Source organism: Carcharhinus amblyrhynchos, unplaced genomic scaffold (genome assembly GCF_965287045.1).
Source record: "Carcharhinus amblyrhynchos unplaced genomic scaffold, sCarAmb.v2.hapA chromosome_251, whole genome shotgun sequence".
Classification (NCBI taxonomy): domain Eukaryota; kingdom Metazoa; phylum Chordata; class Chondrichthyes; order Carcharhiniformes; family Carcharhinidae; genus Carcharhinus; species Carcharhinus amblyrhynchos.
The window spans coordinates 121,141-144,574 of NW_027649991.1; the positions used below are offsets into that span (position 1 = coordinate 121,141).

Genomic DNA, 23,434 nt, shown 5'->3' on the forward strand with positions numbered 1-23,434 from the left:
ATGGGATCCTGAGGGGATACTGACAAGGCGGATGTGGAAAGGATGCTCCCTGGTGTGGGAAAATCGAGGACTAGAGATTACTATTTAAAATTAAGAGGTTGCCCATTTAAGTAAGAGTAGAGGAGAGATCCTTTCTCCGAGGGTTGTCTTGAAATTGTCTTCCTGAAAAAGACACGGAAGCAGAGTTTTTGAGTATTGTTAAGGCAGAGGTTGATAGATACTTGATTATCGAGGGGGGGGATATGGGGGTAGGTGAGAATGTAATTAAGGTTACAGGCAGATCAGCCATTACCTTATTGAATGGCGGAGCAGGCTCGAGTGGCCAACTTCTGCTTCTAATTTATATATTTTTAATTCAGTGGCAGGTTGTTACTGAAATGATCGGAGAACGTGCAGCACTCCAGCTTTGCATGTCATGTACAGATTAAAGGTTTAACAAGGGAATAAACATGTTAAATCCCCTTCACAAAAGGAGGAAACGAGAAAAGCCCAAGGACAAACTTCAACACGAGGATGATGTATTTGTTTTATTTATTAGTGTCAGAAGTAGGCTTACATTAACACTGCAATGAAGTTACTGTGAAAATCCCCTAGTCGCCACACTCTGGCACCTGTTTGCGTACACGGAGGGAGAATTTAGCATGGCCAATGCACCCCAGACTGTGGGAGGAAACCGGAGCGTCCAGAGGAAACCCATGCAGACACAGGGAGAACATGCAGACTCCGCTCAGACAAGCCGGGAATCGAGCCTGGGTCCCTGGTGCTGCGAGGCAGCAGTGCTAACCACTGGGCTGCCGTGGACACCAAGACAACTGCACTCCCTCATTTATTGAAGTTAAATACAAGTTCTGCTGAACGTTTTGCAAGTTTTTCCAACTGGATGGCCCATAATCATTGCACAGAATATGGGAGCAAATCCTTCAAAGGATGAGTGGGAAATTTTATTATGCAATTAACGTCCTGCTCATGGAAAAGAGTTAGTTGGAACGTCCCAGTCAATAGAGAGACTGAGTCCACTCTAACTAACACTAGTGAAACATTGATGGTGCAAACAGAATCTGTCTGATTTCAGTCATTTTGAAGGTCGCCCGGTTGATATGAGTGATGCATTGATGAAGAGCTTCCATCCCACTGTGCGGACACTGGACTCCTGGACCTTCCAACAGGACTAAGCTACAGCTCTCTGAAGAATCTCCCAATCCCAGCATAAGCAAGGTGGTCAAAAAACATTCAGCTGGATTATGCTAGAGTCCAGAAGATCTGCAACTTCATTCTCCAACCCCATCTGATCAGATTGGTCCATATCTCTTCAATATGAATGGTTTATTTTTAAATCATCCACACACAGTAGATTTCATTTTCTCCATTTCTTTGGTGGTATCATTGGCCAAAAACAATCAGCCATGACCGAATGGCCTACTTCTGCTCCTATTTTGCATGTTTGGATGTAATCAGTAAGGCTGAATGAGTTGCTTAGCAAAGAGAAAACCGAGCGGTTACCTAACTACCTTCAAAATTATGGATGGATTTAAAAAGGTCGATAAAGGAAAGATGTTCCCACTTGTAAAGTGGGCCATAAATAAAGATGGTTATGAATAAATCCAAACACAGCTAAAGACCAGTTGGCGTTTTGCTGAGCCAAGTTCTGTGCTATGTGCTTCCAAGCAGCTGCTGAAACTGAACTCTTAAATATACTTACTTAAAAGTAAATCAAGCTTTAAGATTTATGGTCAACTTTGGCACATACAATAGTTGAGGGGTTGACATGTATGCTTAATTTGGGCCCATACGGCATGAAACGAAGACCATAACAAAATAGTGAACATAACTCGTGGAATGCCCTGCCTGCAGCAGTTGTGAACTCGCCAACTTTAAGGGTGTTCAAATGGTCAGTGGATAGGCATATGGATAACATTGGAATAGTTTAGGTTAGAGGGTCATTAGATTGGTTCCACTGGTGGCGCAACGTCGAGGGCCGAAGGGCCTGTACTGCGCTGTAGTGTTCTATGTTCTATAAAACAAAAAATGACCATTACTTCGTCAATAAATCATCAAATCCATTCGGCCCATCAAGTCTGCAATCCCACCCAGACCCTACCCCTATAACCCCATGCATTTACCCTACTAGCCTCTCTGACACTACGGGGAAATTTAGCATGTCCAATCCACCTAACCCACACATCTTTGGACTGTGGGAGGAAACCGGTGCACCAGGAGGAAACCCACACAGACACGGGGAGAATGTGCAAACTCCGCATAGACAGTGACCCGAGCCAGAATTCGAACCTGGGACGCTGGCGCTGTGAGGCAGCAGTGCTAACTACTGTGCCACCATGCCACCCATCGCCCTCAGCCCCCTATTACACTCACACACCTCTGACTGTCATGAACAAGTCATAGGCTTTCATCGGTCAGCAATCATTATTCTACTCACCAGTAAGAGTCCACCATCGATTTTTGTCTTCTAAATAAACTTTGCTTTTTCCCTCCCTCACACTCCATCTGCACTGCACTCCACTACAACAACTTCTGTGATTTTAAGCCGTCCTAAACATCTCCAAGAGCAGATCACCAACCACCTGTCCTGGTCCCTCCACACTGACGCTATTGTTAAGAAAACCCACCATCTCTACTTTCTCAAGAGATGAAGAAAATTTGACATGCCCGTTACAACCACCACCAATTTTTACAGATGCACCAGAGAAAGCATTCTTTCTGGCTGTATCACAGCCTGGTGTGACTCCTGCTCTGAACAAGACCACAAGAAACTATGAAGGAGGGTGAATGAAGCTCAACCCATCATGCAAACCAACCTTCCATCCGTTGACCCTGTCTAAACTTCCACTTTCTCAGAAAAGCAGCCAACATAATCAAGCAACCCATGCACCCCTAACATCGGGAAAAAGATACAAAAGTTTAAAGTCACGTATCAACTGACTCGAGAACAGCTTTTTCCCTGCTGCCATCAGACTTTTGAACGGACCTACCATATATTAAGCTGATCTTTCTCAGTACCCTACCTGCAATCGCAACACTATATTCTGCACCCTCTCTTTTTCTTTCCCTATGGACTGTATGAACGGTACGCTTTGTCTGTATAGCGCATAAGAAACAATGTTTTTCCACTGTATCCCCAAACATGTGACGATAAGAAATCAAATCAAAGATTATACTTGGGTTCTGAAATTTTTCAGCTGTGGCGGCTGCAAAACGATGTTAGATTTTTACAGGAGTGTGAAAAACCACAACCCTGTCGGCTAAAAATCTTAGGTTAACTTTTCTATGACTTTTCAACTTCTACACGGGTCTATACAGCATTATTGTCATTTGACTGTACACTGAAACCTGTTCTGCCAGGTGGTTCGATTCAATGCCTGGATATCATGACTCATTTAGTGCCAGCACCGCAATCGAAGCAGGAAGTGGAAGCCACAGCATTATCCCATCTGGCCACTGCCTCAGTCACTGAACTAACGTCACATTTAGATTTTTGCTGCAGATTTTTCTCCTCTATTATAATCCATTCCACCTTGGTTTAATAAGTCAGACAGTAAACAAACATAGAAACTAGGAGCAGGAGGTGGCCATTTGGCCCTTCGAGCCTGCTCCGCCATTCATTATGATCATCACTGATCACCCAAATCATTATCCTGATACCCCCTTCAAACATATCCCTTCAATCCCTTTAACCCCAAGGTCAATATCTAATTTCTTCTTGAAATCCGACAATCTTTTGGCCTCAACTACTGTTGTGGAAGTCAATTCCACACGCCCACCACCCTCTGGGTGAAGAAGTTTCTCCTCACCTCAGTTCTAAAAGGTTTACCTCTTACCCCCAAACTATGGCCCCTCGTTCTGGACTCCCCCACCATCGGGAGCATTCTTTCTGAATTTAGCCCATTGGAATATTTTAAGTTTCAATGAGAAACCCTCTCACTCTTCTAAACTCCAATGAATATAATGCTAACTGATGAGTCTCTCCTCAGTGGTACGTTCCTCCTGTCAGACGTAGGAAATCAGGGAGCAATCCAGCCTCCCTGACAACTTTGTCTGCAAGAAGTCTGTCCTGCTGCAGCTCCTCACAGGCCACATTGTTCGGATGGAGCTGCAGCTGGATCCAGTACAGGCGGCCGACAGCGTGATAGACGCTAGTTACAGGGAGGTTGTCACAACAAGGGTTCGGTCAGGTAGATGGTGACTACCAGGAGAGGCAGGCAGGAATCTCATGTGTGGCTATTCCCCTTTCAAACAAGTCTCTCAGAGAAAATAGCTGCAGCAGTCAGGCCTATGGCACCACCCCTGGTTCTGCTGTAGGCCAGGGTCAGGCAAAGAGCAAGCAAGGAGTAGTAATAGGGGACTTGCAGGTGTTTCTGCGGCAGCGATCAAGACTCCAGGATGCTGTTGCCTCCCTGGTGCTACAGACAAGGATGTCTCTATCAAAGGGGGAAGGTGAGCACCCAGAAGTCATTATACACATTGGTACTAACAACATAGGTAGGAAAAGGGATGAGGTTCTGAATTGTGAATTTTAGAGAATTAGGCAGAATTGAAGTGCAGGACCTCAAGGGTAATAATTTCTGGACTTTTGCTGCTATCACATACTAGTGAGAATAGGAAGATTAGGCAGATGGATATGTGGCTTGAGAGTTGGTGCGGGGGAGGGGGGGGCAAGGATTTAGAATTGTGGATTATTGGGATCTCTTCTGGGCAGGGATAACCTGTTCAAGAGGGGCGGGTTACACCTGTACTGGAGGGGAAGCAATAAGCTGGTGGGGAGATTTCCTAGAGCCACTCGGGAGGGTTTCATCTAGTATGGCTGGGAGTGTGGGACCCAAAGCAATAGGAAGACAGGAGGACATTAAATAGTAATGGCAGTGTTAGTAATCCTAGTACTAGACAGGTCAGGCAAAAGCAGGGCAGAGAGCACAGGAAGTCCAGATTAAAATGCATTTATTTCAATGCAAGAGGCCTGACGGGCAAGGCAGATGAACTCAGGGCTTGGTTGGGCTCATGGGGCTGGGATATTATAGCAATTACTGAAACGGTTACGAGAGGGACAGAACTGGCAGCTCCAAGTTCCCGGGTACAGATGCTATAGGAAGGATAGAACTGGAGGTGAGAGAAAAGGGGGAGTTGCATTTTTGATTAGGGAGAACATCACGGCAGTGCTGAGAGGGGATATATCCAAGGGTTTGCCCACTGAATCTATATGGGTAGAACTGAGAAACAATAAAAGGGAGATCACTTAGATAGGATAATAGTCAGTAGGAAATTGAGGAACAGATATGTAAGGAGATTACAGATAGCCCCAAGAAAAATAGGGTGGTAATAGTAGGGAACTTTAACTTTCCCAACATTGACTGGGACAGCCTTAGTATTAGGGGCCTGGATGGAGAGAAATTTGTTGAGTGTATTCAGGAGGAATTTCTCATTCAGTATGTGGATGGCCCAACCAGACAGAGGGCAAAACTGGACCACCTCTTGGGAAATGAAGAAAGGCAGATGACAGAAGTGTTAGTGAGGGATCACTTTGGGACCAGTGACCATAATTCCATTAGTTTTAAGAGTTATGGAGAATGATAGGTCTGTCCCAAAAGTTAAAATTCTGAACTGGGGCATGACCAATTTTGATGGTATTAGACAGGAACTTTCGAAAGTTGATTGGGGCAGTCTGTGGGAAGGCAAAGGGACAGTTGGTAAGTGGGAGGCTTTCAAAAATGTGTTAACCAGAGTTCAGGGTAAGCACGTTGCTTTTAGAGTGAAGGGCAAGGCTGGCAGAAGTAGAGAACCCTGGATGATATAGGATACTGAGGCCCTCAAGGAGGAGGTGGCCTATGACATGCACAGGCAGCTGGGATCTAATGGATCCCTTGAAGAGTATAGAGGGGTATTGGAACACAGGTAAGGGAGAAATCAAGAGGGCAAAAAGGGGACACGAGATTGATATGGCAGGTAAGGCAAAGGAGAATCCAAAGAACTTCTACAAATACATAAAGAGCAAAGAGGTAATTAAGAAGAAAGTAGGGCCTCTTAAGGATCAACAAGGTCATCTATGTGGAGATCCACAAGAGATGGTTGAGATCCCAAATGAATATTTCTCTTGAGTATTTACTGTTGAGAAAGGCATAGATGTTAGGGAACTTGGGGAAATAAATAGTGGTGTCTTGAGGAGTGTCTATATTACAGAGGTGGTGGTGCTGGAAGTCCTAAAGCACATCAAGGTAGGTAAATCCCTGGGACCTAATGAAGTGTACCCCAGGTTGCTGTGGAAAGCTAGGGGGGAAATTGTGGGTCCCCTAGCAGAGATATTTAAATCGACAGCCACAGGTGAGGTGATTAAAAGATCGGGGGGTGGCAAATGTTGCACCTTTGTTTAAAAAGGGCTGCAAGGAAAACCTGGGAACCACAGGCCATTGAGCCTAACGTCTGTGGTGGGTAAGTTGTTAGAAGATATGCTGAGAGACAGGGTCTACAGACATTTAGGTGTTTCAGCTAACAATAAGGCACTTTAACTTTTTTTTTCAGAAGTGTATGCAGGCAGGACATTAGTTTAACAATTTTATATTTGCTTTCAACACTTATGACAGAGATAAAAATTTCCTTCCAACAGTAACTTTGAAGATCCAGTCCCCCATTACCTGAGCTCCCAAGCTGTTTGTAAAACCGGTATTCTAAGTGAAGTTGAGGCGCTCGTGACTTGATGGGTTCCTGAAATTAAACCAAAACAGACATTATACACAGCCACATGAATTCATATGTATGCTTATCTGATTGGTTCATGACATTTGTGCATAGAATTACATGATCTACCAGCATCACTAAAGATTTATTCATAGTATTTGAGCAGACAGCTACCAACTAATCTCAACTCAAGTCATTTAGAGAATCATAGAACATCTTGTGAAAGAACAAACAAAAAAACTAAATTGTGACTCATCGAGCAACTGCTGCACGTGGCAGGATAGAGAGCTCCTTCTGAACAGCATTGCAAAATCGTCAAGCATTAATCAGGTTCACTGATGTCCTCTCAGGAAGGAAATCTGTCCTTATCCGGTCTGGCCTACGTGTGATTCCAAACCCACAGTGAAGTGGTTGACTCTCAACTGCCTCTGAAACGGCCAAGTAAGTCACTCAGTTGTTCAAGGCGGCAACTCACCTCCACATTCTCAAAGTCAACTGGGGATGGGCAATAAATGCTGGCCAGTCAGTGACACCCATTCCCACGAATGAATCAAAAAAAGGTACAGACTTTTGGCCCAGTGAATCACAGAAATCAGAGAATCCCTACAGTGCAGGAGTCTGCACCAACAACAATCCCACCCCAGGCCCTCTCCCCACAATCCCGTGCATTTACCCCACAAACCTACACATCCTGGGACACTAAGTGCCAATTTAGCATGGCCAATCAACCTAACCTATACATCTGTGGACTGTGGGAGGAAACCAGAGCACCTGGGGGAAACCCATGCAGACACAGGGAGAATGTGCAAACTCCACACAGACAGTGACCCAAGCCAGGAATCAAACCTGGGTCCCTGGGGCTGTGAAGCAGCAGTGCTAATCACCATGACACCATAGGGTTTGGAGGCTTAATGCTAAACTGCTCCCGATATATTAGTTAGCCAAGACAACAGGCTGAAATGGCCGGTTAGGAATCTGCGTGGTGCCCAAGTTAAAGTCAAGGGACAAGACCTTTCATGGCCTGTCTGGTGAGTCAACTTTGTGAATATTAACACTCAGAGTTGCCTCAAAGATCTTTTCTTAAGCATTAGTCAACTCTTTTCCTTTGAAATAGCATTCCTGAAACTGGTCATCATCCTGCTTGCCTGTGCCGTCCCCAGGGTAATAATATCCTTGATATGGAGATGCCAGCATTTGCTAACAAATAAATCTGTCGGACTTTAACCTAGTGTTGTGAGACTTCTTACTTATAATATCCTTCCCAGAGTTATTGAGCAGAGTACAAAGCAGCAATAGTATTACTTTCAATTTATATTCCATGCCTCTGGACCTCATCACCTTCCCTTTCTAATATTCAATCACAGCTTTACTTGGAGTTCAAGTTTTAATTAATGTAAATTTTTTAATTACGTTTCTCATAATGACCACCACTGCTCATTTTCCTCACCAGCACAATGGTGCCATGATTTTGGTTCTTTCTCCAATACGAATTATTTAACTACATTGAACTGAATGTACTGTTAACTTTCCCAAGTTCCAAAAGTCGTCTCCAAGTTTCATGTTGCATCATGCCTCAATGTTAACTATGCCTCCAGCTGTTTGCAACGGGAGAGAATGCTCTCCCAGTTATTTATTCACAACATGGGATCTTAAAGAGCAACTTCCCTGCTGCACGTTTTATTCTTTTTTGCCACTTGGGAGATTCCCATTCATGATTTCTGGTTTCCTGTGTGGCTTAAAAAATTAATTATCCAGCACTTCACCTGGCCTCCGTTCCATCACTCTCACTTAACCATTAACCCGCAGTTTAAAATGTAGTAAAATGTCTGTTATCTGACCTGCTCCGGGAATGGGTGTTGCCACTGCATCAAAAATGCCGGTTAACAGGGAGTTACCAAGGCACAGCCCGATTTCGGTTTAGAAAGCTATCCATATTCGGCAATCTATGTCCTTACTGGCAGCTCTCCCTCCCCCACCCCTCCTGTGTGAAATTAAGGGTGAGGCATGACCCACTACGGCTACTGCTTAAAGTTGCAGCGTTCTCTCCAAATCCACCTCAGGCTCTGTAACACTGGTTGGGGCAGCAGCATTAAACCCAAACTCTAGACAGAGAGAGAGAGAGAGAGAGTGGGGGGATAGAGAGAGAGAGGGGGGGGGATAGAGAGAGAGAGAGAGAGAGGGGATAGAGAGAGAGAGGGGATAGAGAGAGGGGGGGATAGAGAGAGAGAGGGGATAGAGAGAGGGGGGGATAGAGAGAGAGAGAGGGGGATAGAGAGAGAGGGGGGGATAGAGAGAGAGGGGGGATAGAGAGAGAGGGGGGATAGAGAGAGAGGGGGGATAGAGAGAGAGGGGGGGATAGAGAGAGAGGGGGGGATAGAGAGAGAGGGGGGGATAGAGAGAGAGGGGGGGATAGAGAGAGAGGGGGGGATAGAGAGAGGGGGGGATAGAGAGAGAGAGAGGGGGATAGAGAGAGAGGGGGGATAGAGAGAGAGAGGGGATAGAGAGAGGGGGGGATAGAGAGAGAGAGGGGATAGAGAGAGGGGGGGATAGAGAGAGAGAGAGGGGGATAGAGAGAGAGGGGGGGGATAGAGAGAGAGGGGGGATAGAGAGAGAGGGGGGATAGAGAGAGAGGGGGGATAGAGAGAGAGGGGGGGATAGAGAGAGAGGGGGGGATAGAGAGAGAGGGGGGGATAGAGAGAGAGGGGGGGATAGAGAGAGAGGGGGGATAGAGAGAGAGGGGGGGGATAGAGAGAGAGAGAGGGGGATAGAGAGAGAGGAGGGGATAGAGAGAGAGAGAGGGGGGATAGAGAGAGAGAGAGGGGGGATAGAGAGAGAGAGAGAGAGGGGGGGGATAGAGAGACAGAGGGGGGGATAGAGAGAGAGAGGGGGGGATAGAGAGAGAGGGGGGGGGATAGAGAGAGAGAGGGGGGGGATAGAGAGAGAGAGGGGGGGATAGAGAGAGAGAGGGGGGGGATAGAGAGAGAGAGGGGGGGGATAGAGAGAGAGAGGGGGGGGAGAGAGAGAGAGGGGGGGGATAGAGAGAGAGAGGGGGGGGATAGAGAGAGAGAGGGGGGGGATAGAGAGAGAGAGGGGGGGGATAGAGAGAGAGAGGGGGGGGATAGAGAGAGAGGGGGGGGATAGAGAGAGAGGGGGGGGAATAGAGAGGAGGGGGGGGAATAGAGAGAGAGAGGGGGGATAGAGAGAGAGAGGGGGGATAGAGAGAGAGAGGGGGGATAGAGAGAGAGAGGGGGGATAGAGAGAGAGAGAGGGGGGATAGAGAGAGAGAGAGGGGGGATAGAGAGAGAGAGAGGGGATAGAGAGAGAGGGGGATAGAGAGAGAGAGGGGGGGATAGAGAGAGAGGGGGGGGATAGAGAGAGAGGGGGGGATAGAGAGAGAGGGGGGGGATAGAGAGAGGGGGGGATAGAGAGAGAGGGGGGGGATAGAGAGAGAGGGGGGGGATAGAGAGAGAGGGGGGGGATAGAGAGAGAGGGGGGGGATAGAGAGAGGGGGGGGATAGAGAGAGAGGGGGGGGATAGAGAGAGAGGGGGGGGATAGAGAGAGAGGGGGGGGATAGAGAGAGAGGGGGGGGGATAGAGAGAGAGGGGGGGGATAGAGAGAGGGGGGGGGGATAGAGAGAGGGGGGGGATAGAGAGAGGGGGGGGATAGAGAGAGGGGGGGGGATAGAGAGAGGGGGGGGGGATAGAGAGGGGGGGGGATAGAGAGAGGGGGGGGGGATAGAGAGAGGGGGGGGATAGAGAGAGGGGGGGGGATAGAGAGAGAGGGGGGGATAGAGAGAGTGGGGGGGATAGAGAGAGAGAGGGGGGATAGAGAGAGAGAGGGGGGATAGAGAGAGAGAGGGGGGATAGAGAGAGAGAGGGGGGATAGAGAGAGAGAGGGGGATAGAGAGAGAGGGGGGGGATAGAGAGAGAGGGGGGGGATAGAGAGAGAGGGGGGGGATAGAGAGAGAGGGGGGGGATAGAGAGAGGGGGGGGGATAGAGAGAGAGGGGGGGGGATAGAGAGAGAGGGGGGGGATAGAGAGAGAGAGGGGGGATAGAGAGAGAGAGGGGGGGATAGAGAGAGAGAGGGGGGATAGAGAGAGAGAGGGGGGGATAGAGAGAGAAAGGGGGGGGATAGAGAGAGAGGGGGGGACAGAGAGAGAGAGAGGGGGGGACAGAGAGAGAGAGGGGGGGGACAGAGAGAGAGAGGGGGGGGGATAGAGAGAGAGAGGGGGGGGGATAGAGAGAGAGAGGGGGGGAGAGAGAGAGAGGGGGGGGATAGAGAGAGAGAGGGGGGGGGATAGAGAGAGAGAGGGGGGGATAGAGAGAGAGAGGGGGGGATAGAGAGAGAGAGGGGGGGATAGAGAGAGAGAGGGGGGGGATAGAGAGAGAGAGGGGGGGATAGAGAGAGAGAGGGGGGGGATAGAGAGAGGGGGGGGGATAGAGAGAGAGGGGGGGGGATAGAGAGAGAGAGGGGGGGGAGGGGGGGGAGAGAGAGAGAGAGGAGGGGCGGGCGGGGAGAGAGAGAAAGACTTGTTCTAGCTTTGGACTGGAATGCTTTTTCTTTGAAATCATAGAATAGAATCACAATCTCTACAGTGCAGAAGGAGGTCATTCAGACCATCGAGCCTGCACTGACAATAAATCCCACCCAGGCCCCGCTCCTGCAACCCCCACGCATTCACTCTGCAAATCCCCCCCCGACATAAAGGGGCAATTTGCATGGCCAATCAACTTAAGATCGGGGGATTGTTTTAGGAGATCATAGAGCCCCTACAGGGCAGGAAGCCATTTGGCCCATCAAGCCAGCACCAGCAACCACCCAACCCAGGCCCAAACCCCACGTATTTACCCTGCTAGTCCCCCTGGCACAAAGGGCAATTTAGCATGGCCAATCAACCTAATCCGCACATCTTTGGAGAGCAGTAGGAGCACCCAAAGGAAACCCACACAGACTCCTCAGAGACAGTGACCCAAAGCCCGGAATCGAACCCAGGTCCCTGGCACTGTGAGGCAGCAGTGCTAACCACTGTGTCACCATGTAGTTCTGGAGATTATCCTTGATATGATTTGGCCACTACAAAGTCTGCAGTGAAACCGCTAAAGAGAGACAGGTTCGAGGTAGACTAATGGTGCATATTCCAGTGAGTAGGGAAATCCGGTTGGTGCAGTGCTGGGTAATAGAAACCTCACTGGAGTTCCAAAAGATGAAATTTTACAAACTTATCAGTTTACCAAGGTGGATAAATACAAGAAAATCTTCAAGTTGATAGAAATAGCAATCTTAGAATCCCTACAGTGCAGGAGGCCGCCATTCGGCCCATCGAGTCTGCATCAACCTCATTCCCACCCGGGCCCTATCCCCGTGACCCCACACATTCACCCTGCTAATCCCTCGAACTTAAGCCTCCTGGGACATCAAGGGGCAATTTGGTAGGGCCAATGCACCGAACGTGGACATCTTTGGGCTGTGGGAGCATCTGGAGAAATCCCAGGCAGACATGGGGAGAATGTGCAAACTCCAGTGACCTGAGTTGGGAATCAAATCCACTGTAGCATCGTGCCGCAAAGTTTGTTAAATATTCTCAACATTAGGCAAATCCTGTTGTTAATACAGGCAATTGTACATGACTGTCTAACATTAATAATTTAACATGGGTGCAATGGACTGATTAACGTCCATTTTGTGTTCTAGCCCGTGCGATTAGCAAGAGATTTAAATGTAACTTCACATCAGCTAAACGTGCTCAATTTCTGGTGTAACTCCTGGCTGCATCTTCGTGTGAAACACGCATCACCAGGAAACGCAAGGGGATTAAACAGCATTCTGAACCAACACCTCAGGGCGACACTAATGGCATCCTGCTTTGAAGGGTGCTTTCTTTTAATGTCATCGGAGGCCCCACCTGCCTTTTCAGATGGATGCAACAGGTTCACGTTGAACAGGTGTTAACTTGTCATTTAGCTGTTTACAGTTTCTGGGACCTTGCTGTGCAACGAAAAGAAAAGCTGCTGTATTTGCTTACGTGACAACAGTAACCACACTTCAAAAGATGATACACTACCTGTCAAGCAAGAATGTGAAATGTGCCAAGTACGACTGTGTTCTCTCTGAATTGTGTTCCCCCATCTTCATCTAAACATCAATCCTTATCCAATCATTCTACAGCTCACTGATATTCAGTATCTAAGATAGTTTACGTATTGCTTTTCAGATTTTAATGTCTCACAATTAAGACATCTTAAAGCACAGTGGTTAGCACTGCTGCCTCACAGCGCCAGGGACCCATGTTCGATTCCCAGCTTGGGTCACCACCTGTGCGGAGTCTGCACATTCTCCCCACATCTGCGTGGATTTCTTCCGGGTGCTTCGGTTTCATCCACAGTCCGAAAGACATGTTGGTTAGGGAGCATTGGCCGTGCTAAATTCTTCCTCAGCGTACCCGAACAGGTGCCAGAGTGTGGCGACTAGGGGATTTTCACTAACTTCATTGCAATGTTAACATAAGCCTAGTTGTGACACTAATAAACTTTAAACTATCTTTGCACGTTCGCCCCGTGTCTGTGTGGGTTTCCTTCCACACTCCAAAGATGTGTGGGTTAGGTGGGTTGGGCATGCTAAATTGCCCCTTAGTGTCAGGGAGATTAGCAGAGTAAATACGCGGGGTTACAGGGACGGGGCCTGGGTAGGATTGTGGTCGGAGCAGACTCGATGGGCCAAGCAGCCTCCTTCTGTAGGGATTCTATATTCTTTCTCCAAGTAAATATCTGCAATACTGAGCTTCTCTCAGAGTAGAAATGTCATACACAAAAGTCATAGGTAGGAGGAGGATTGGAATGAGGCACTCACTGAATGTTAAAATGACAGCATGGGCTTGTTGGGCCGAAGGGCCTGTTTCCTGTGCTGTGTTGTTTTTTTGTTCTATTAAGGTAGCTGCCCCTTCCACTGAAGAACAGGATGTCCTTCAACACACATCATTTTAACTCTCATCTTTAACTGGGAAAGCTGACTATCCTCAGTAACAAACTAGGAAAAGCACAAAGCGCTTCTCTTTAAAATTACAATTTTAAGTGTATTGCGAGCTTTCTATGCTCAAGCAGCCCCATTCCATGATGGCAACATATGTGACTCAATGGGTCACTCAAACAGCGGTGCAGCAATGTTCTGCTGGAATTTAAAGAAAGTACTGCTTTAGCATGGAGCAGGTGTTGGTGTCGTGACATTGTCACAGCCCTGGTAATCCAGGGCCCCTGGGTAATGCTCTGGAGACCCAGGTTCAAATCCCAACACAGCAGATGGTGGAATTCAAATTTAATAAAATTGTGGAATTAAAAGTCTAATGAAACCATTGTCATAGAATCCTACAGTGCAGAAGGAGGCTATTCAGCCCATCAAGTCTGCACCAACAACAATTCCACTCAGGCCCTATCCCCGTAACTTGGTATAGTTACCCTGCTAATTCTCCTGACACTAAAGACAATTTGTCAGGGCCAATCAACCTAACTGGCACATTTTTGCAGAAACCGGAGCACCCGGAGGAAACCCATGCAGGCACGGGGAGAATGTGCAAGCTCTACACAGACATGACCCAAGGCCGGAATTGAGCGCAGGTCCCTGAGGCTGTGTTAACCACTGTGCCACAGTGCTACCCACTGCCTAGCAAACCACTCAGTTCCAGGGCAACAAAATTTCAGCCTTGCCAGTGATGCCAACATCCTGTAAGTGAATTAAAAAAAAAATCCTCTTGGACCATCAGACAAAACGGCACTCTTGGCTGGAGCTACACCAGGCAGGGTAACAATGGTGAGGAGGAAGGAAATAAAAATTGGACTTTGTTAAGTACAAGATGCACATGGTACTTCTTGGCAGACCGTTCCTGCACACAAGGAGAGAAAAACAAATGCAACTCAGTGAGGCCCGTCTCCAGGCTGCTGCTTTCATTAGAGATGCGTTCGGCTATCAAAGCAAAATGTTGCAGACTTGTCATGAAACAAGGCCAAATACAAACAGCAGGTAAGCTAAACGGGACAGATTTTAACCTTTATGTACTGTTGGCAAACATCTCGAGGGCATTTCACCGCACGGAGAACACTTTAAAAGCACACAAGATTGTTTTTTGACAGGATGCATTAGCGAGATCACAAAACAAAACCTCATGAGGGCTTATGCTAATTTGAAATAATTTGTCTAACAGCAACATACAAATTAATTCCAATCCACAGAATATCAATGCCTGCCTGCCACAGTAACACAAATCCCAAAACGTTCATTAGAAAAAGAAATGCACCCACCAGTTTGATTGCTACGTACTCATTCGTGTAGAGATTTTTACCTGCGAAAGAAAATGAAACGGAACATTATTTAGGAAATCAGACCCAAACGTACAGAGAATAAAACCACTTCCTAACCCCAGGGCGAGAAACCACCAAGACTACGTGCAGGTCAGCTTGATTGGGTGGACAGCACAGAGTTAGAGTTGTGGGCCCCAAACCTACGCCCCAGTGCGGTGCTGAGGGAATGCTGCACTATCAGGAGGTTAACTGGAGCCAGGCACACATCTCATTTCCTCTCAGGTTGAGAGTTTCAGGCAGGTTTTGAAAATCTATGGCAGTATCTGAAGAGGAGGAGGGAGTTATTGGGATGGTCTCAGTCAACACTGACCGAAGAAAACAGATGCACCCATCATACAGCTCTCTGCCTGATGACACCTGAGGAGAGCAAATAGAGCTAACGTTGAGTCTGGATCACCCTTGGAAGTAAATTTGATTTGAATTATCACATGTATAGAGTAAACAGAGGTAAGCTATTTCCTATGATAGAGACACACAGGACAAGGGGCCATGGACTTAAGGTGAGGGGGGAGAGATACAACACAGATAGTAGAGGGAGGTTTTTCACACAGAGGGTAGTGGGGGTATGGAATGCTCTGCCAAGTAAGGTGGTGGAGGCAAACACGCTAGAGTCATTGAAGAGTAACTTAGGCACATGACTGGGTTGGAGATGGGTGGATATAGGAGAGTGTTTAAATAAGGGTCATTAGCATTGGGGCATCCCTGGTAATGTAAATGGGTATGGTATGATAATAATGTTTTTTCTCTTTTCATTCACAGGTTTTAAGTTGGTCCGCCTCGTGTCCAACAAGGGGCATACATACGATGGGTCGTACTGGGGCTGCTCTTGGTTGCTCGAGATTGGCCTAGTGCTTCATGTCGTTAGTGTGTGCCTAAACTGGACAAGACGACAACTCAGTGACTATCGCTGATTGCTGTGCAGACACATGGATTTGGGCCGGTGTCTGTGGGAGTTTGCGCATTCTCCCCGTGCTTGCGTGGGTTTTCTCCGGGTGCTCCGGTTTCCTCCCACGCCCCAAAGATGTGCTGTCAGGCTGATTGGCAGGAATAAATTGTCCCTAAATCAGTTTCCCTCAATCTGGATGGCCATAAAACATTAGACAGGGGTCGTGGGTGGAGAGGGGGACTGGTGGTGTTGAGATGGCAGCGTGGGCTCGTTGGGCCAAAGGGCCTGTTTCCCGGACTGATTTTGTTCTTTGTTCTATTAGTATACAATGAAAAGTATTGTTTCTTGCACACTATACTAAGCAAACCATTCGTACAGAAGGAAATGACAGAGTGCAGAATGTAGTGTTAAGGTCATAGCTAGGTGTATAGAAAGGTCAACTTAATGCTAAATAGGTCCATTCAAAAGTCTGACAGTAGCAGGGAAGAAGCTGTTCTTGAGTCGGTTGGTACATGACCTCAGACTCTTGTATTTTCTTCCCAACAGAACAAGGTGGAGGAGAGAATGTCCAGGAAGCGTGGGGTCCTTGATTATGCTGGCTGCTTTGCAAAGGCAGCGGGAAACGTAGACAGAGTCAATGGATGGGAGGCTAGTTTGCGTGATGAATTGGGCTACATCACAGCCTTTACAGTTCCTTACGGTCTTGGTTAGAGCAGGAACCATATCAAGCTGTGATGCAACCAGAAAGAGTGCTTTCTATGGTGCATCTATAAAAATTGGTAAGAGTCGTAGTGAATATGCCAAATTTCCTTATTCTTCTGAGAAAGTAGAGGCTTTCTCAAGCTTTCTCAATTACAGTTTCGGCATGGGAGGACTAGGACAAGATTTTCTTGCATTTTCTGTTTCAGATTCCAGTATCCGCAGTATTTCACTTTTATACAACTCACTGAGCTGTGCAAAGATCACTGCCTCATTTCCATACTCAAGTCATCACACAAGCTAATCATGTAACTATTTCACTCTGTTTTAGGAACTCAACGCTAAATGACTGGTTGATGTAGGGCAAGTGTCCTTTTGCCTCTCAGATCTTATCAGGAATTTGGCTGACTCCTGATATCTATAATGCTCCAAGGTTAATTGAGTCCAAGTCATCGCAGCCCACTTCCTGTGCGGGGTAAACTGGCAATTCAAAATAATTGATAGTGGAATTATGTCAGTATATCTCAGATGGAGTTCGGTGGGAGAGTAGGCAGTATCGCATTAGTGGCATATTAGGGTCTCTTCGAAGCTTGAGTGAGGTACGCTTTCAAAGCAATGCAGAAGAATCTCTACACTCGGTCTGCCTGCTTAATGGACAACGTGACAGAAGCATCTGCCCAGCCTAAAGCAGCAGACTGCCAGAAACCTTACACCCGCTGCATGCTAAATAATACAGATAGCCTTCATCACACAGGGAAGTGACTCCATCAAATAGTTAAAAATCTCACTTCAGAACACAGTTGGATGGTTTTATTACACAAAACGTGCAGTCATTATGTCGTTCTCTGATGGAATGCACTAGTGTGCTACAAACTGTAAGATGCAAATTAGCCCCCATAATTCACATTGACAAGTTTATAATCCAAGGCTCAGCAAAGCACTGGTCCTTCATTCTCTCTCTGTTCATGGGATGTGGGTGTCGCTGGCTAGGCCAGCATTTATTACCCATCCATGATTGCCCTCGACAAGATGCCACAAGCACAGGCTTGCGCTGTAAGGTTACCTGGCTCACGCACAGGCTTGCATTGTGACTGTGTTCCCTCATCACCCACCACAGGTCCACTCTGGCACATGCAGCTTCTATACTCGGTCAGTTCAGTCAGTGGTGGTGCTGCCAAGACACACTTGGCAATGGGCATTGAAGCTCCCAATCCAGAGTACATTCTGGGGCAGCACAGTGGTTAGCACTGCTGCCTCACAGCGCCAGGGGCCAAGGCTTAGGTCACTGTCTGTGCAGAGTCTGCACATTCTCCCCTTGTCTGCGTGGGTTTCCTCCGGGTGCTCCAGTTTCCTCCCACAGTACAAAAGACGTGCTGCTTAGGTGCACTGGCCATGTTAAATTGTCCCTCAGCATACCCGAACAGGCGGAGAGTGGCAACTAGGGGATTTTCACAGTAGCTCCATTGCAGTGTTAATGTAAGCCTACTTGTGACACTAATCAACTAAATATTCCTTTATCATTGCCAATGCTTCTTCCAAGCAGTGTTCATCATGGAGGAGAACGGATTCATCTTCTGAGGAAGGGAAGTGATAATCAGTAGGATGCTTCCTCACCCATCCATATTTGACCTGATGCTATGTGACTTCATCAGGTCAAGAGTCAAAGTTGAAGACTGTCAAGCTCACACCCTCCTGTCTGCTTAGCACTGCACTGCTGCCACTTCAGATGGGTCTGTCCTGTCAATGGAGGACGTTAGCGAGATGAGTTTTAGGACAATCAAGCAGTCTTTGTGGTCATTGCTGAAACTAGCTTTTTATTCCAGACTTTTTCAAAGTTTAAAAGTTTGTTAGTGTCACAAATTGGTTTACATTCTCACGGCAATGAAGTTACTGTGAAAATCCCCTAGTCACCACACTCCGGCGCCTGTTTGGTTACACTGAGGGAGAACCTGAGGGTACCAAGGTGGCACAGTGGTTAGCACCACTAACAGCACCAGGGACCCAGATTCGATTCCCTGCTTGTGCCACCGCCTGTGTGGAGTTTGCACATTCTCCCTGTGTCTGTGTGTTTCCTCTGGGTGCTCCAGTTTTCTCCCACAGTCCAGAAGATGTGCTGGTTAGGTGCACTGGCCGTGCTAAATTCTCCCTCGGTGTAACCCAAACAGGCACCAGGAGGAGGCAACTAGGGGATTTTCACCGTAACTTCATTACAGTGTTAGTGTAAGCCTAGTTGCCACTAATAAACAAACTTTACTTTAATTTAGCACAGTAATGCACCTAACCAGCAGGTCTTTTGAACTGTGGGAGGAACCAGAGCACCCGGAGGAAAGAGTTTAATATTCAACCTATTTCCCTCTCTTTAATTCTGATGAACAGTCAAATGGACTCAAAACATTAATTCTGTTTTCTCGCCTGACAGATGCTGCCAGACCTGAGTTTTCCAATATTCTCTGTTCTTGTCTATGGATTACTAGGCCAGTGACAAAGACGTGCTGGTTAGGGGCATTGGCCGTGCTAAATTCGCCCTCAGTGTAACCTGAGCAGGTGCCGGAGTGTGGCGACTAGGGGATTGTTACAGTAAGTTCATTGCAGCATGAATGAAAGCCTGACACAAATAAACACACTTAAAAAATTTTTTTATCACTATTATGCCACATCCACATATTGTTCAGCACCAAGCGCAGAAAACAAAATGAGAAATTGAGACCCAGGCCAGGGAAGGAAAACTGTAACAAAAGGAACTCGATGCATCAAAGCATTCTTCACGGAGGCATTTTTGAAAGCAACTGATGAATCATTGGAATATTTATTCATAAACATTTCCTGTGGCATTAGTTTTCAATGTCAGCTATGGCTTAGTGGGCAGTGCTCTCACCTCTGAGTCAGAAGTTGCAGACTTAATTCCCACTCCCAAACTGAGCTCAAAAATGAGGGCTTCCCCTCCAGCACAGTAGCGAAGAAATTGTGTCCTCAAAGCTGCAGTTCAGATGAAATATTAAACCGAGACCTCATCTGTCACCCTCAGGATGGGGTGTAAAAGATCCTATGGCACTATTCTGGAGAACAGCAGGAGAAGTATCCCTGGTGTCCTGGATAATAATTGCCTCTCAAACAAAATCTTTTCATAAATCTGGTCATTATCAGGTTGCACACAGCGGGGTCCCACAGACAGCAAATTAGCTGCCACACTTCCGCAATTACACAGCGGCTACACTTCAAATGCGCTTGACAGCCTTGTGAAACATTGAGAGGCTTCCTGAGGTCGTGAAAGGTGCTATATAAATGCAAGTCTTCTTTCTTTTATTGTTACAACTTAAAAACAAAATTTGTAATAAAGCCGTAAAATGCATTTGATAGCTCAGTGGGTTGTTTGAAGCTTGAATTACCAATATTGAAGCAGCGTTACCAATATTCTGGAGGGTTTGTGAGGAATACATTTATGGAGCTATTATAAGCAAAGAGATTCCTCAAGAGCCAATTATGAAATGACTGAAGTCTTGATGATTGAAGTCCCCCGAAGACAAGGCTTTGGGAGCAGCTCAGAATTGCTGCCTGAAATTCTTGTCAAAGGTTTAAATATGCATCGTGATTCTTCAGCAAGCAATTCCTCATTTAGGTGGCATGCAAGACAAATCCGGCCCCTCCATTCCATATCCAATTGTCAGGGTTCAAGAAACAAACTGTAGAGGGTTATCGCTGAGGAAATATGAGAAGCCCTATTAAGGTCGATAAAGTGATGGCACTGAAACGTTACTCGTTGAGGAACAATAAGCAATTTTGTCTCTCGGCAACATAACAGAGAAACCACATCACCGAAGACAATTTAAGTCAAACAACTCCATTACTAACACAAAATGGTCTATGTGAACTGACCAATTGCTTCAAAAAAAAAAGGGCTGGATGCATAATCATATTGATCAACGCAGGTAGAATTCAAGCTAAATAAAATGCCTCAGGTAAATATATATCAAGGTAGACTGTGGGGGCATAGTCTATAAGTGGAGACAGCCAACTTACAACAAATACATCATTGGCCAAGGAACGGTCATTCACAGAAAGCATTCTTTCTGGATGCATGATATGGCTCCTGCTCTGACCAAGACCGCAAGCAACTACAAAGGGTTGTGAATGAAGCCCAGACCACGATGCAAACCAGCCTCCCATTCATTGACACTGTCTACACTTCCTGCTGCCTCAGAAAAGCAGCCAGTGCACTTATAGAACCTCATGCACCCCAGACATTCTCTCTTCCACCTTCAGAGGTGGAAGTCTGAGGTCACGTATCCATCGACTCAAGAACAGCTTCTTTCTGCTTGTCCAACTTTTGAATGGACTTATATTAAGTTGATCTTTCTCGACACCCTAGCTATGACTGTAACACTACATTCTGCACCCTCTCCTTTACTTCTCTATGAACGGTATGCTTTGTCTGTGTAGCACACAAGAAACAATACTTTTCACTGTATACTAATATGTGACAATAATAAATCAAACTAAAAAAGATAGTGAAGATGGAAACATTAAAATTCATTCATGATCTAGTCAGGTGAGTGACTGAGGCTCGGGGCATGTGAAGAGAACTTTTCCTTCCTAGATGTGTCTAGATGGGCCAGTGTGTCTAACTTGTGAGCATCCAGGGACAAATACATGATGATTGAATGATATTCAATTGAACAAATATTGGCACATGCCAATGTTTCCTGATTTTGACTGCTGTTATTGTAGATAACATTTATCCCTGCACAACCACAGAAACAGCAGCAACAGGTCAGCGAACAATGCAGGAACCCCCATGGCACCACAATTCACTCAAGAGTTTGAGTCTGGAGCCTGAATTAGAAAGTCTGAAATGCAGCAGAGTCGCATCTTTCCATTACATCCCAAGGAGGGCAGCCATTCTGTTAAAAAGGTGAATGTCCTAACACAATAGCCAGTGAGGCCAGACTCGGAAACCTTAACGATGATAGTCATCAAATTACTGGACTGAGATTATTAACCAAGCATCAAGACATGGGTTGCTACACAGTGTCCAGTGAGTATCGCACCATCATCACTCTCTCCAACTAGATGAGTGCAGCTCCAACAACATCAAAGAAGTTCAACACCACCCAATACAAAACAGCCCATTTGATAGGCACCCCATCCACCACCTTCAACATCCACTCCCTCCACCACCTGCGCACAGTGACAGCAGATGCATTGCAGCAACTCACCAAGGCAGCTTCCAAACACATGATCTCTATCGCCTTGAACAACAAGGGCAGCAGACGCATGAGAACGCCACTACCTGCAACCCACACCATCCTGGCCTGGGAACAATATTGCTGTTCCTTCACTGTCGCTGGGTCAAAATCCAGGCAATCGCTCCCTAACAAAGCTGTGTGTGCACTTACACCATGAGGACCTGAGGTTCAAGACAGCAGCTCACCAACGCCTTCTCAAGGGCAATTAGGGATGAGCAATAAACTACGCAGGCCCATGGGGATTTGAAGACTGTACCCTAGACACACTGGGTGTTACTGCCTAATAACACTAAAAAGGAAAAAGATTTCAGCTCAATAGGTTGATTTTAAATCCAATTCACTTCAGTGCTTTGCATATTGTACTCTCCAGGCTGATGAATTCTCCTGGCTTTGTCTTGCGTACTGTGCATCATTTGGCATATGAAGTATAATTCCATTAGATGGCCTGGAGGGTTTTTAAAAAGACGTTGCCTCCTGTGTTTCTCCCTGGATGACAGCACAAATTAACGACTGAATGATATCCCGCCCACAGGCCAGGAATGCACCCTGGAGTAGGAGCAGGCAAATGGTACAGGAGACAAGCATCTGTTTCTGGGAAAAGGGGGAGATTTGAAGGATTTAGCAAGAGTAAGGGACGGAGATCAAGCACAAAACCACAAAGCATATACAGAACAGAAACCTTGAACTTTTCTCCCATCTTTTCCACACATTTGAACAATTCTAGCAAATTGCTTATAAATTAGTTATACCAATAGGAAGGCCATTCAGCCCCTCAAGCCTCCTCTGCCATTTAATAACATGGTTGATCTGATAGTAACATCAAATCTGCATCTCTCCTACCCTCAATAACCTACCAGCCCCTCGCTTACCAACAAACAATCCACGCCTGCCTTAAAATATTCAAAGACACTGCCCATGCTGCCTTTTGAGGAAGGGAGTTCCCAAAGACTTTCGACCTTCAAATGGGTGAGCCCTTATTTTTAAACAGTGACCTCTAGCCGTAAATTTTCCCACACCGTAATGCCACAAAATTCAAACAATTGTCTGAAACCTACCGAGTTTCTAATCTTCAGTCAATGACATCATTCACCCCTATACAGTTCGGGCAGCATTCAGGAACGCCCATTCACAAGTTCCTTTGATTTGATTTATTGTCACATGTAATAGTATACAGTGAAAAGTATTGTTTCTTGCGTGCTATACAAACAAAGCATACGATTCATAGAGAAGGAAAGGACAGAGTGCAGAATGTAGTGTTACAGTCATAGCTAGGGTGTAGAGAAAGATCAGCTTAACGTGTGATAGGCCCATTCAAAAGACTGACAGTATCAGGGAAGATGTTGCTTGAGTTGGTTGGTGCGTGACTTCAGATTTCTGTATCTTTTTCCTAACAGGAGGAGGGGGAAGAGAGAATGTCCAAGTCATGTAGGGTCCTTAATTATGCTGGCTGCTTTGCCGAGGCAGCAGAAAGTGTAGACAGAGTCAATGAATGGGAGGCTGGTTTGCGTGATGGACTGGACTATGTTCACGACCCTTTGTCGTTTCTTGCAGTCTTGGGCAGAGCAGGAGACATAC

At 46.6% G+C, this 23,434-nt stretch overlaps 1 protein-coding gene across 3 annotated transcripts in view; it reads right to left on the reverse strand.

Annotated features, from left to right (window-relative positions):
* The window catches only part of LOC145338934 (casein kinase I-like), a 191,665-nt gene that overhangs the window by 102,570 nt on the left and 65,661 nt on the right, over nucleotides 1-23,434 (reverse strand). For all 3 annotated transcript variants that reach the window (XM_080183333.1, XM_080183334.1, XM_080183335.1), the window contains exons 5-6: nucleotides 14,972-15,012; nucleotides 6,639-6,708 (exon numbers count right to left, since the gene is read on the reverse strand). In XM_080183333.1, coding sequence (XP_080039459.1) covers nucleotides 6,639-6,708; nucleotides 14,972-15,012 — 111 coding nt within the window. The remainder of the gene's footprint in view (nucleotides 1-6,638; nucleotides 6,709-14,971; nucleotides 15,013-23,434) is intronic.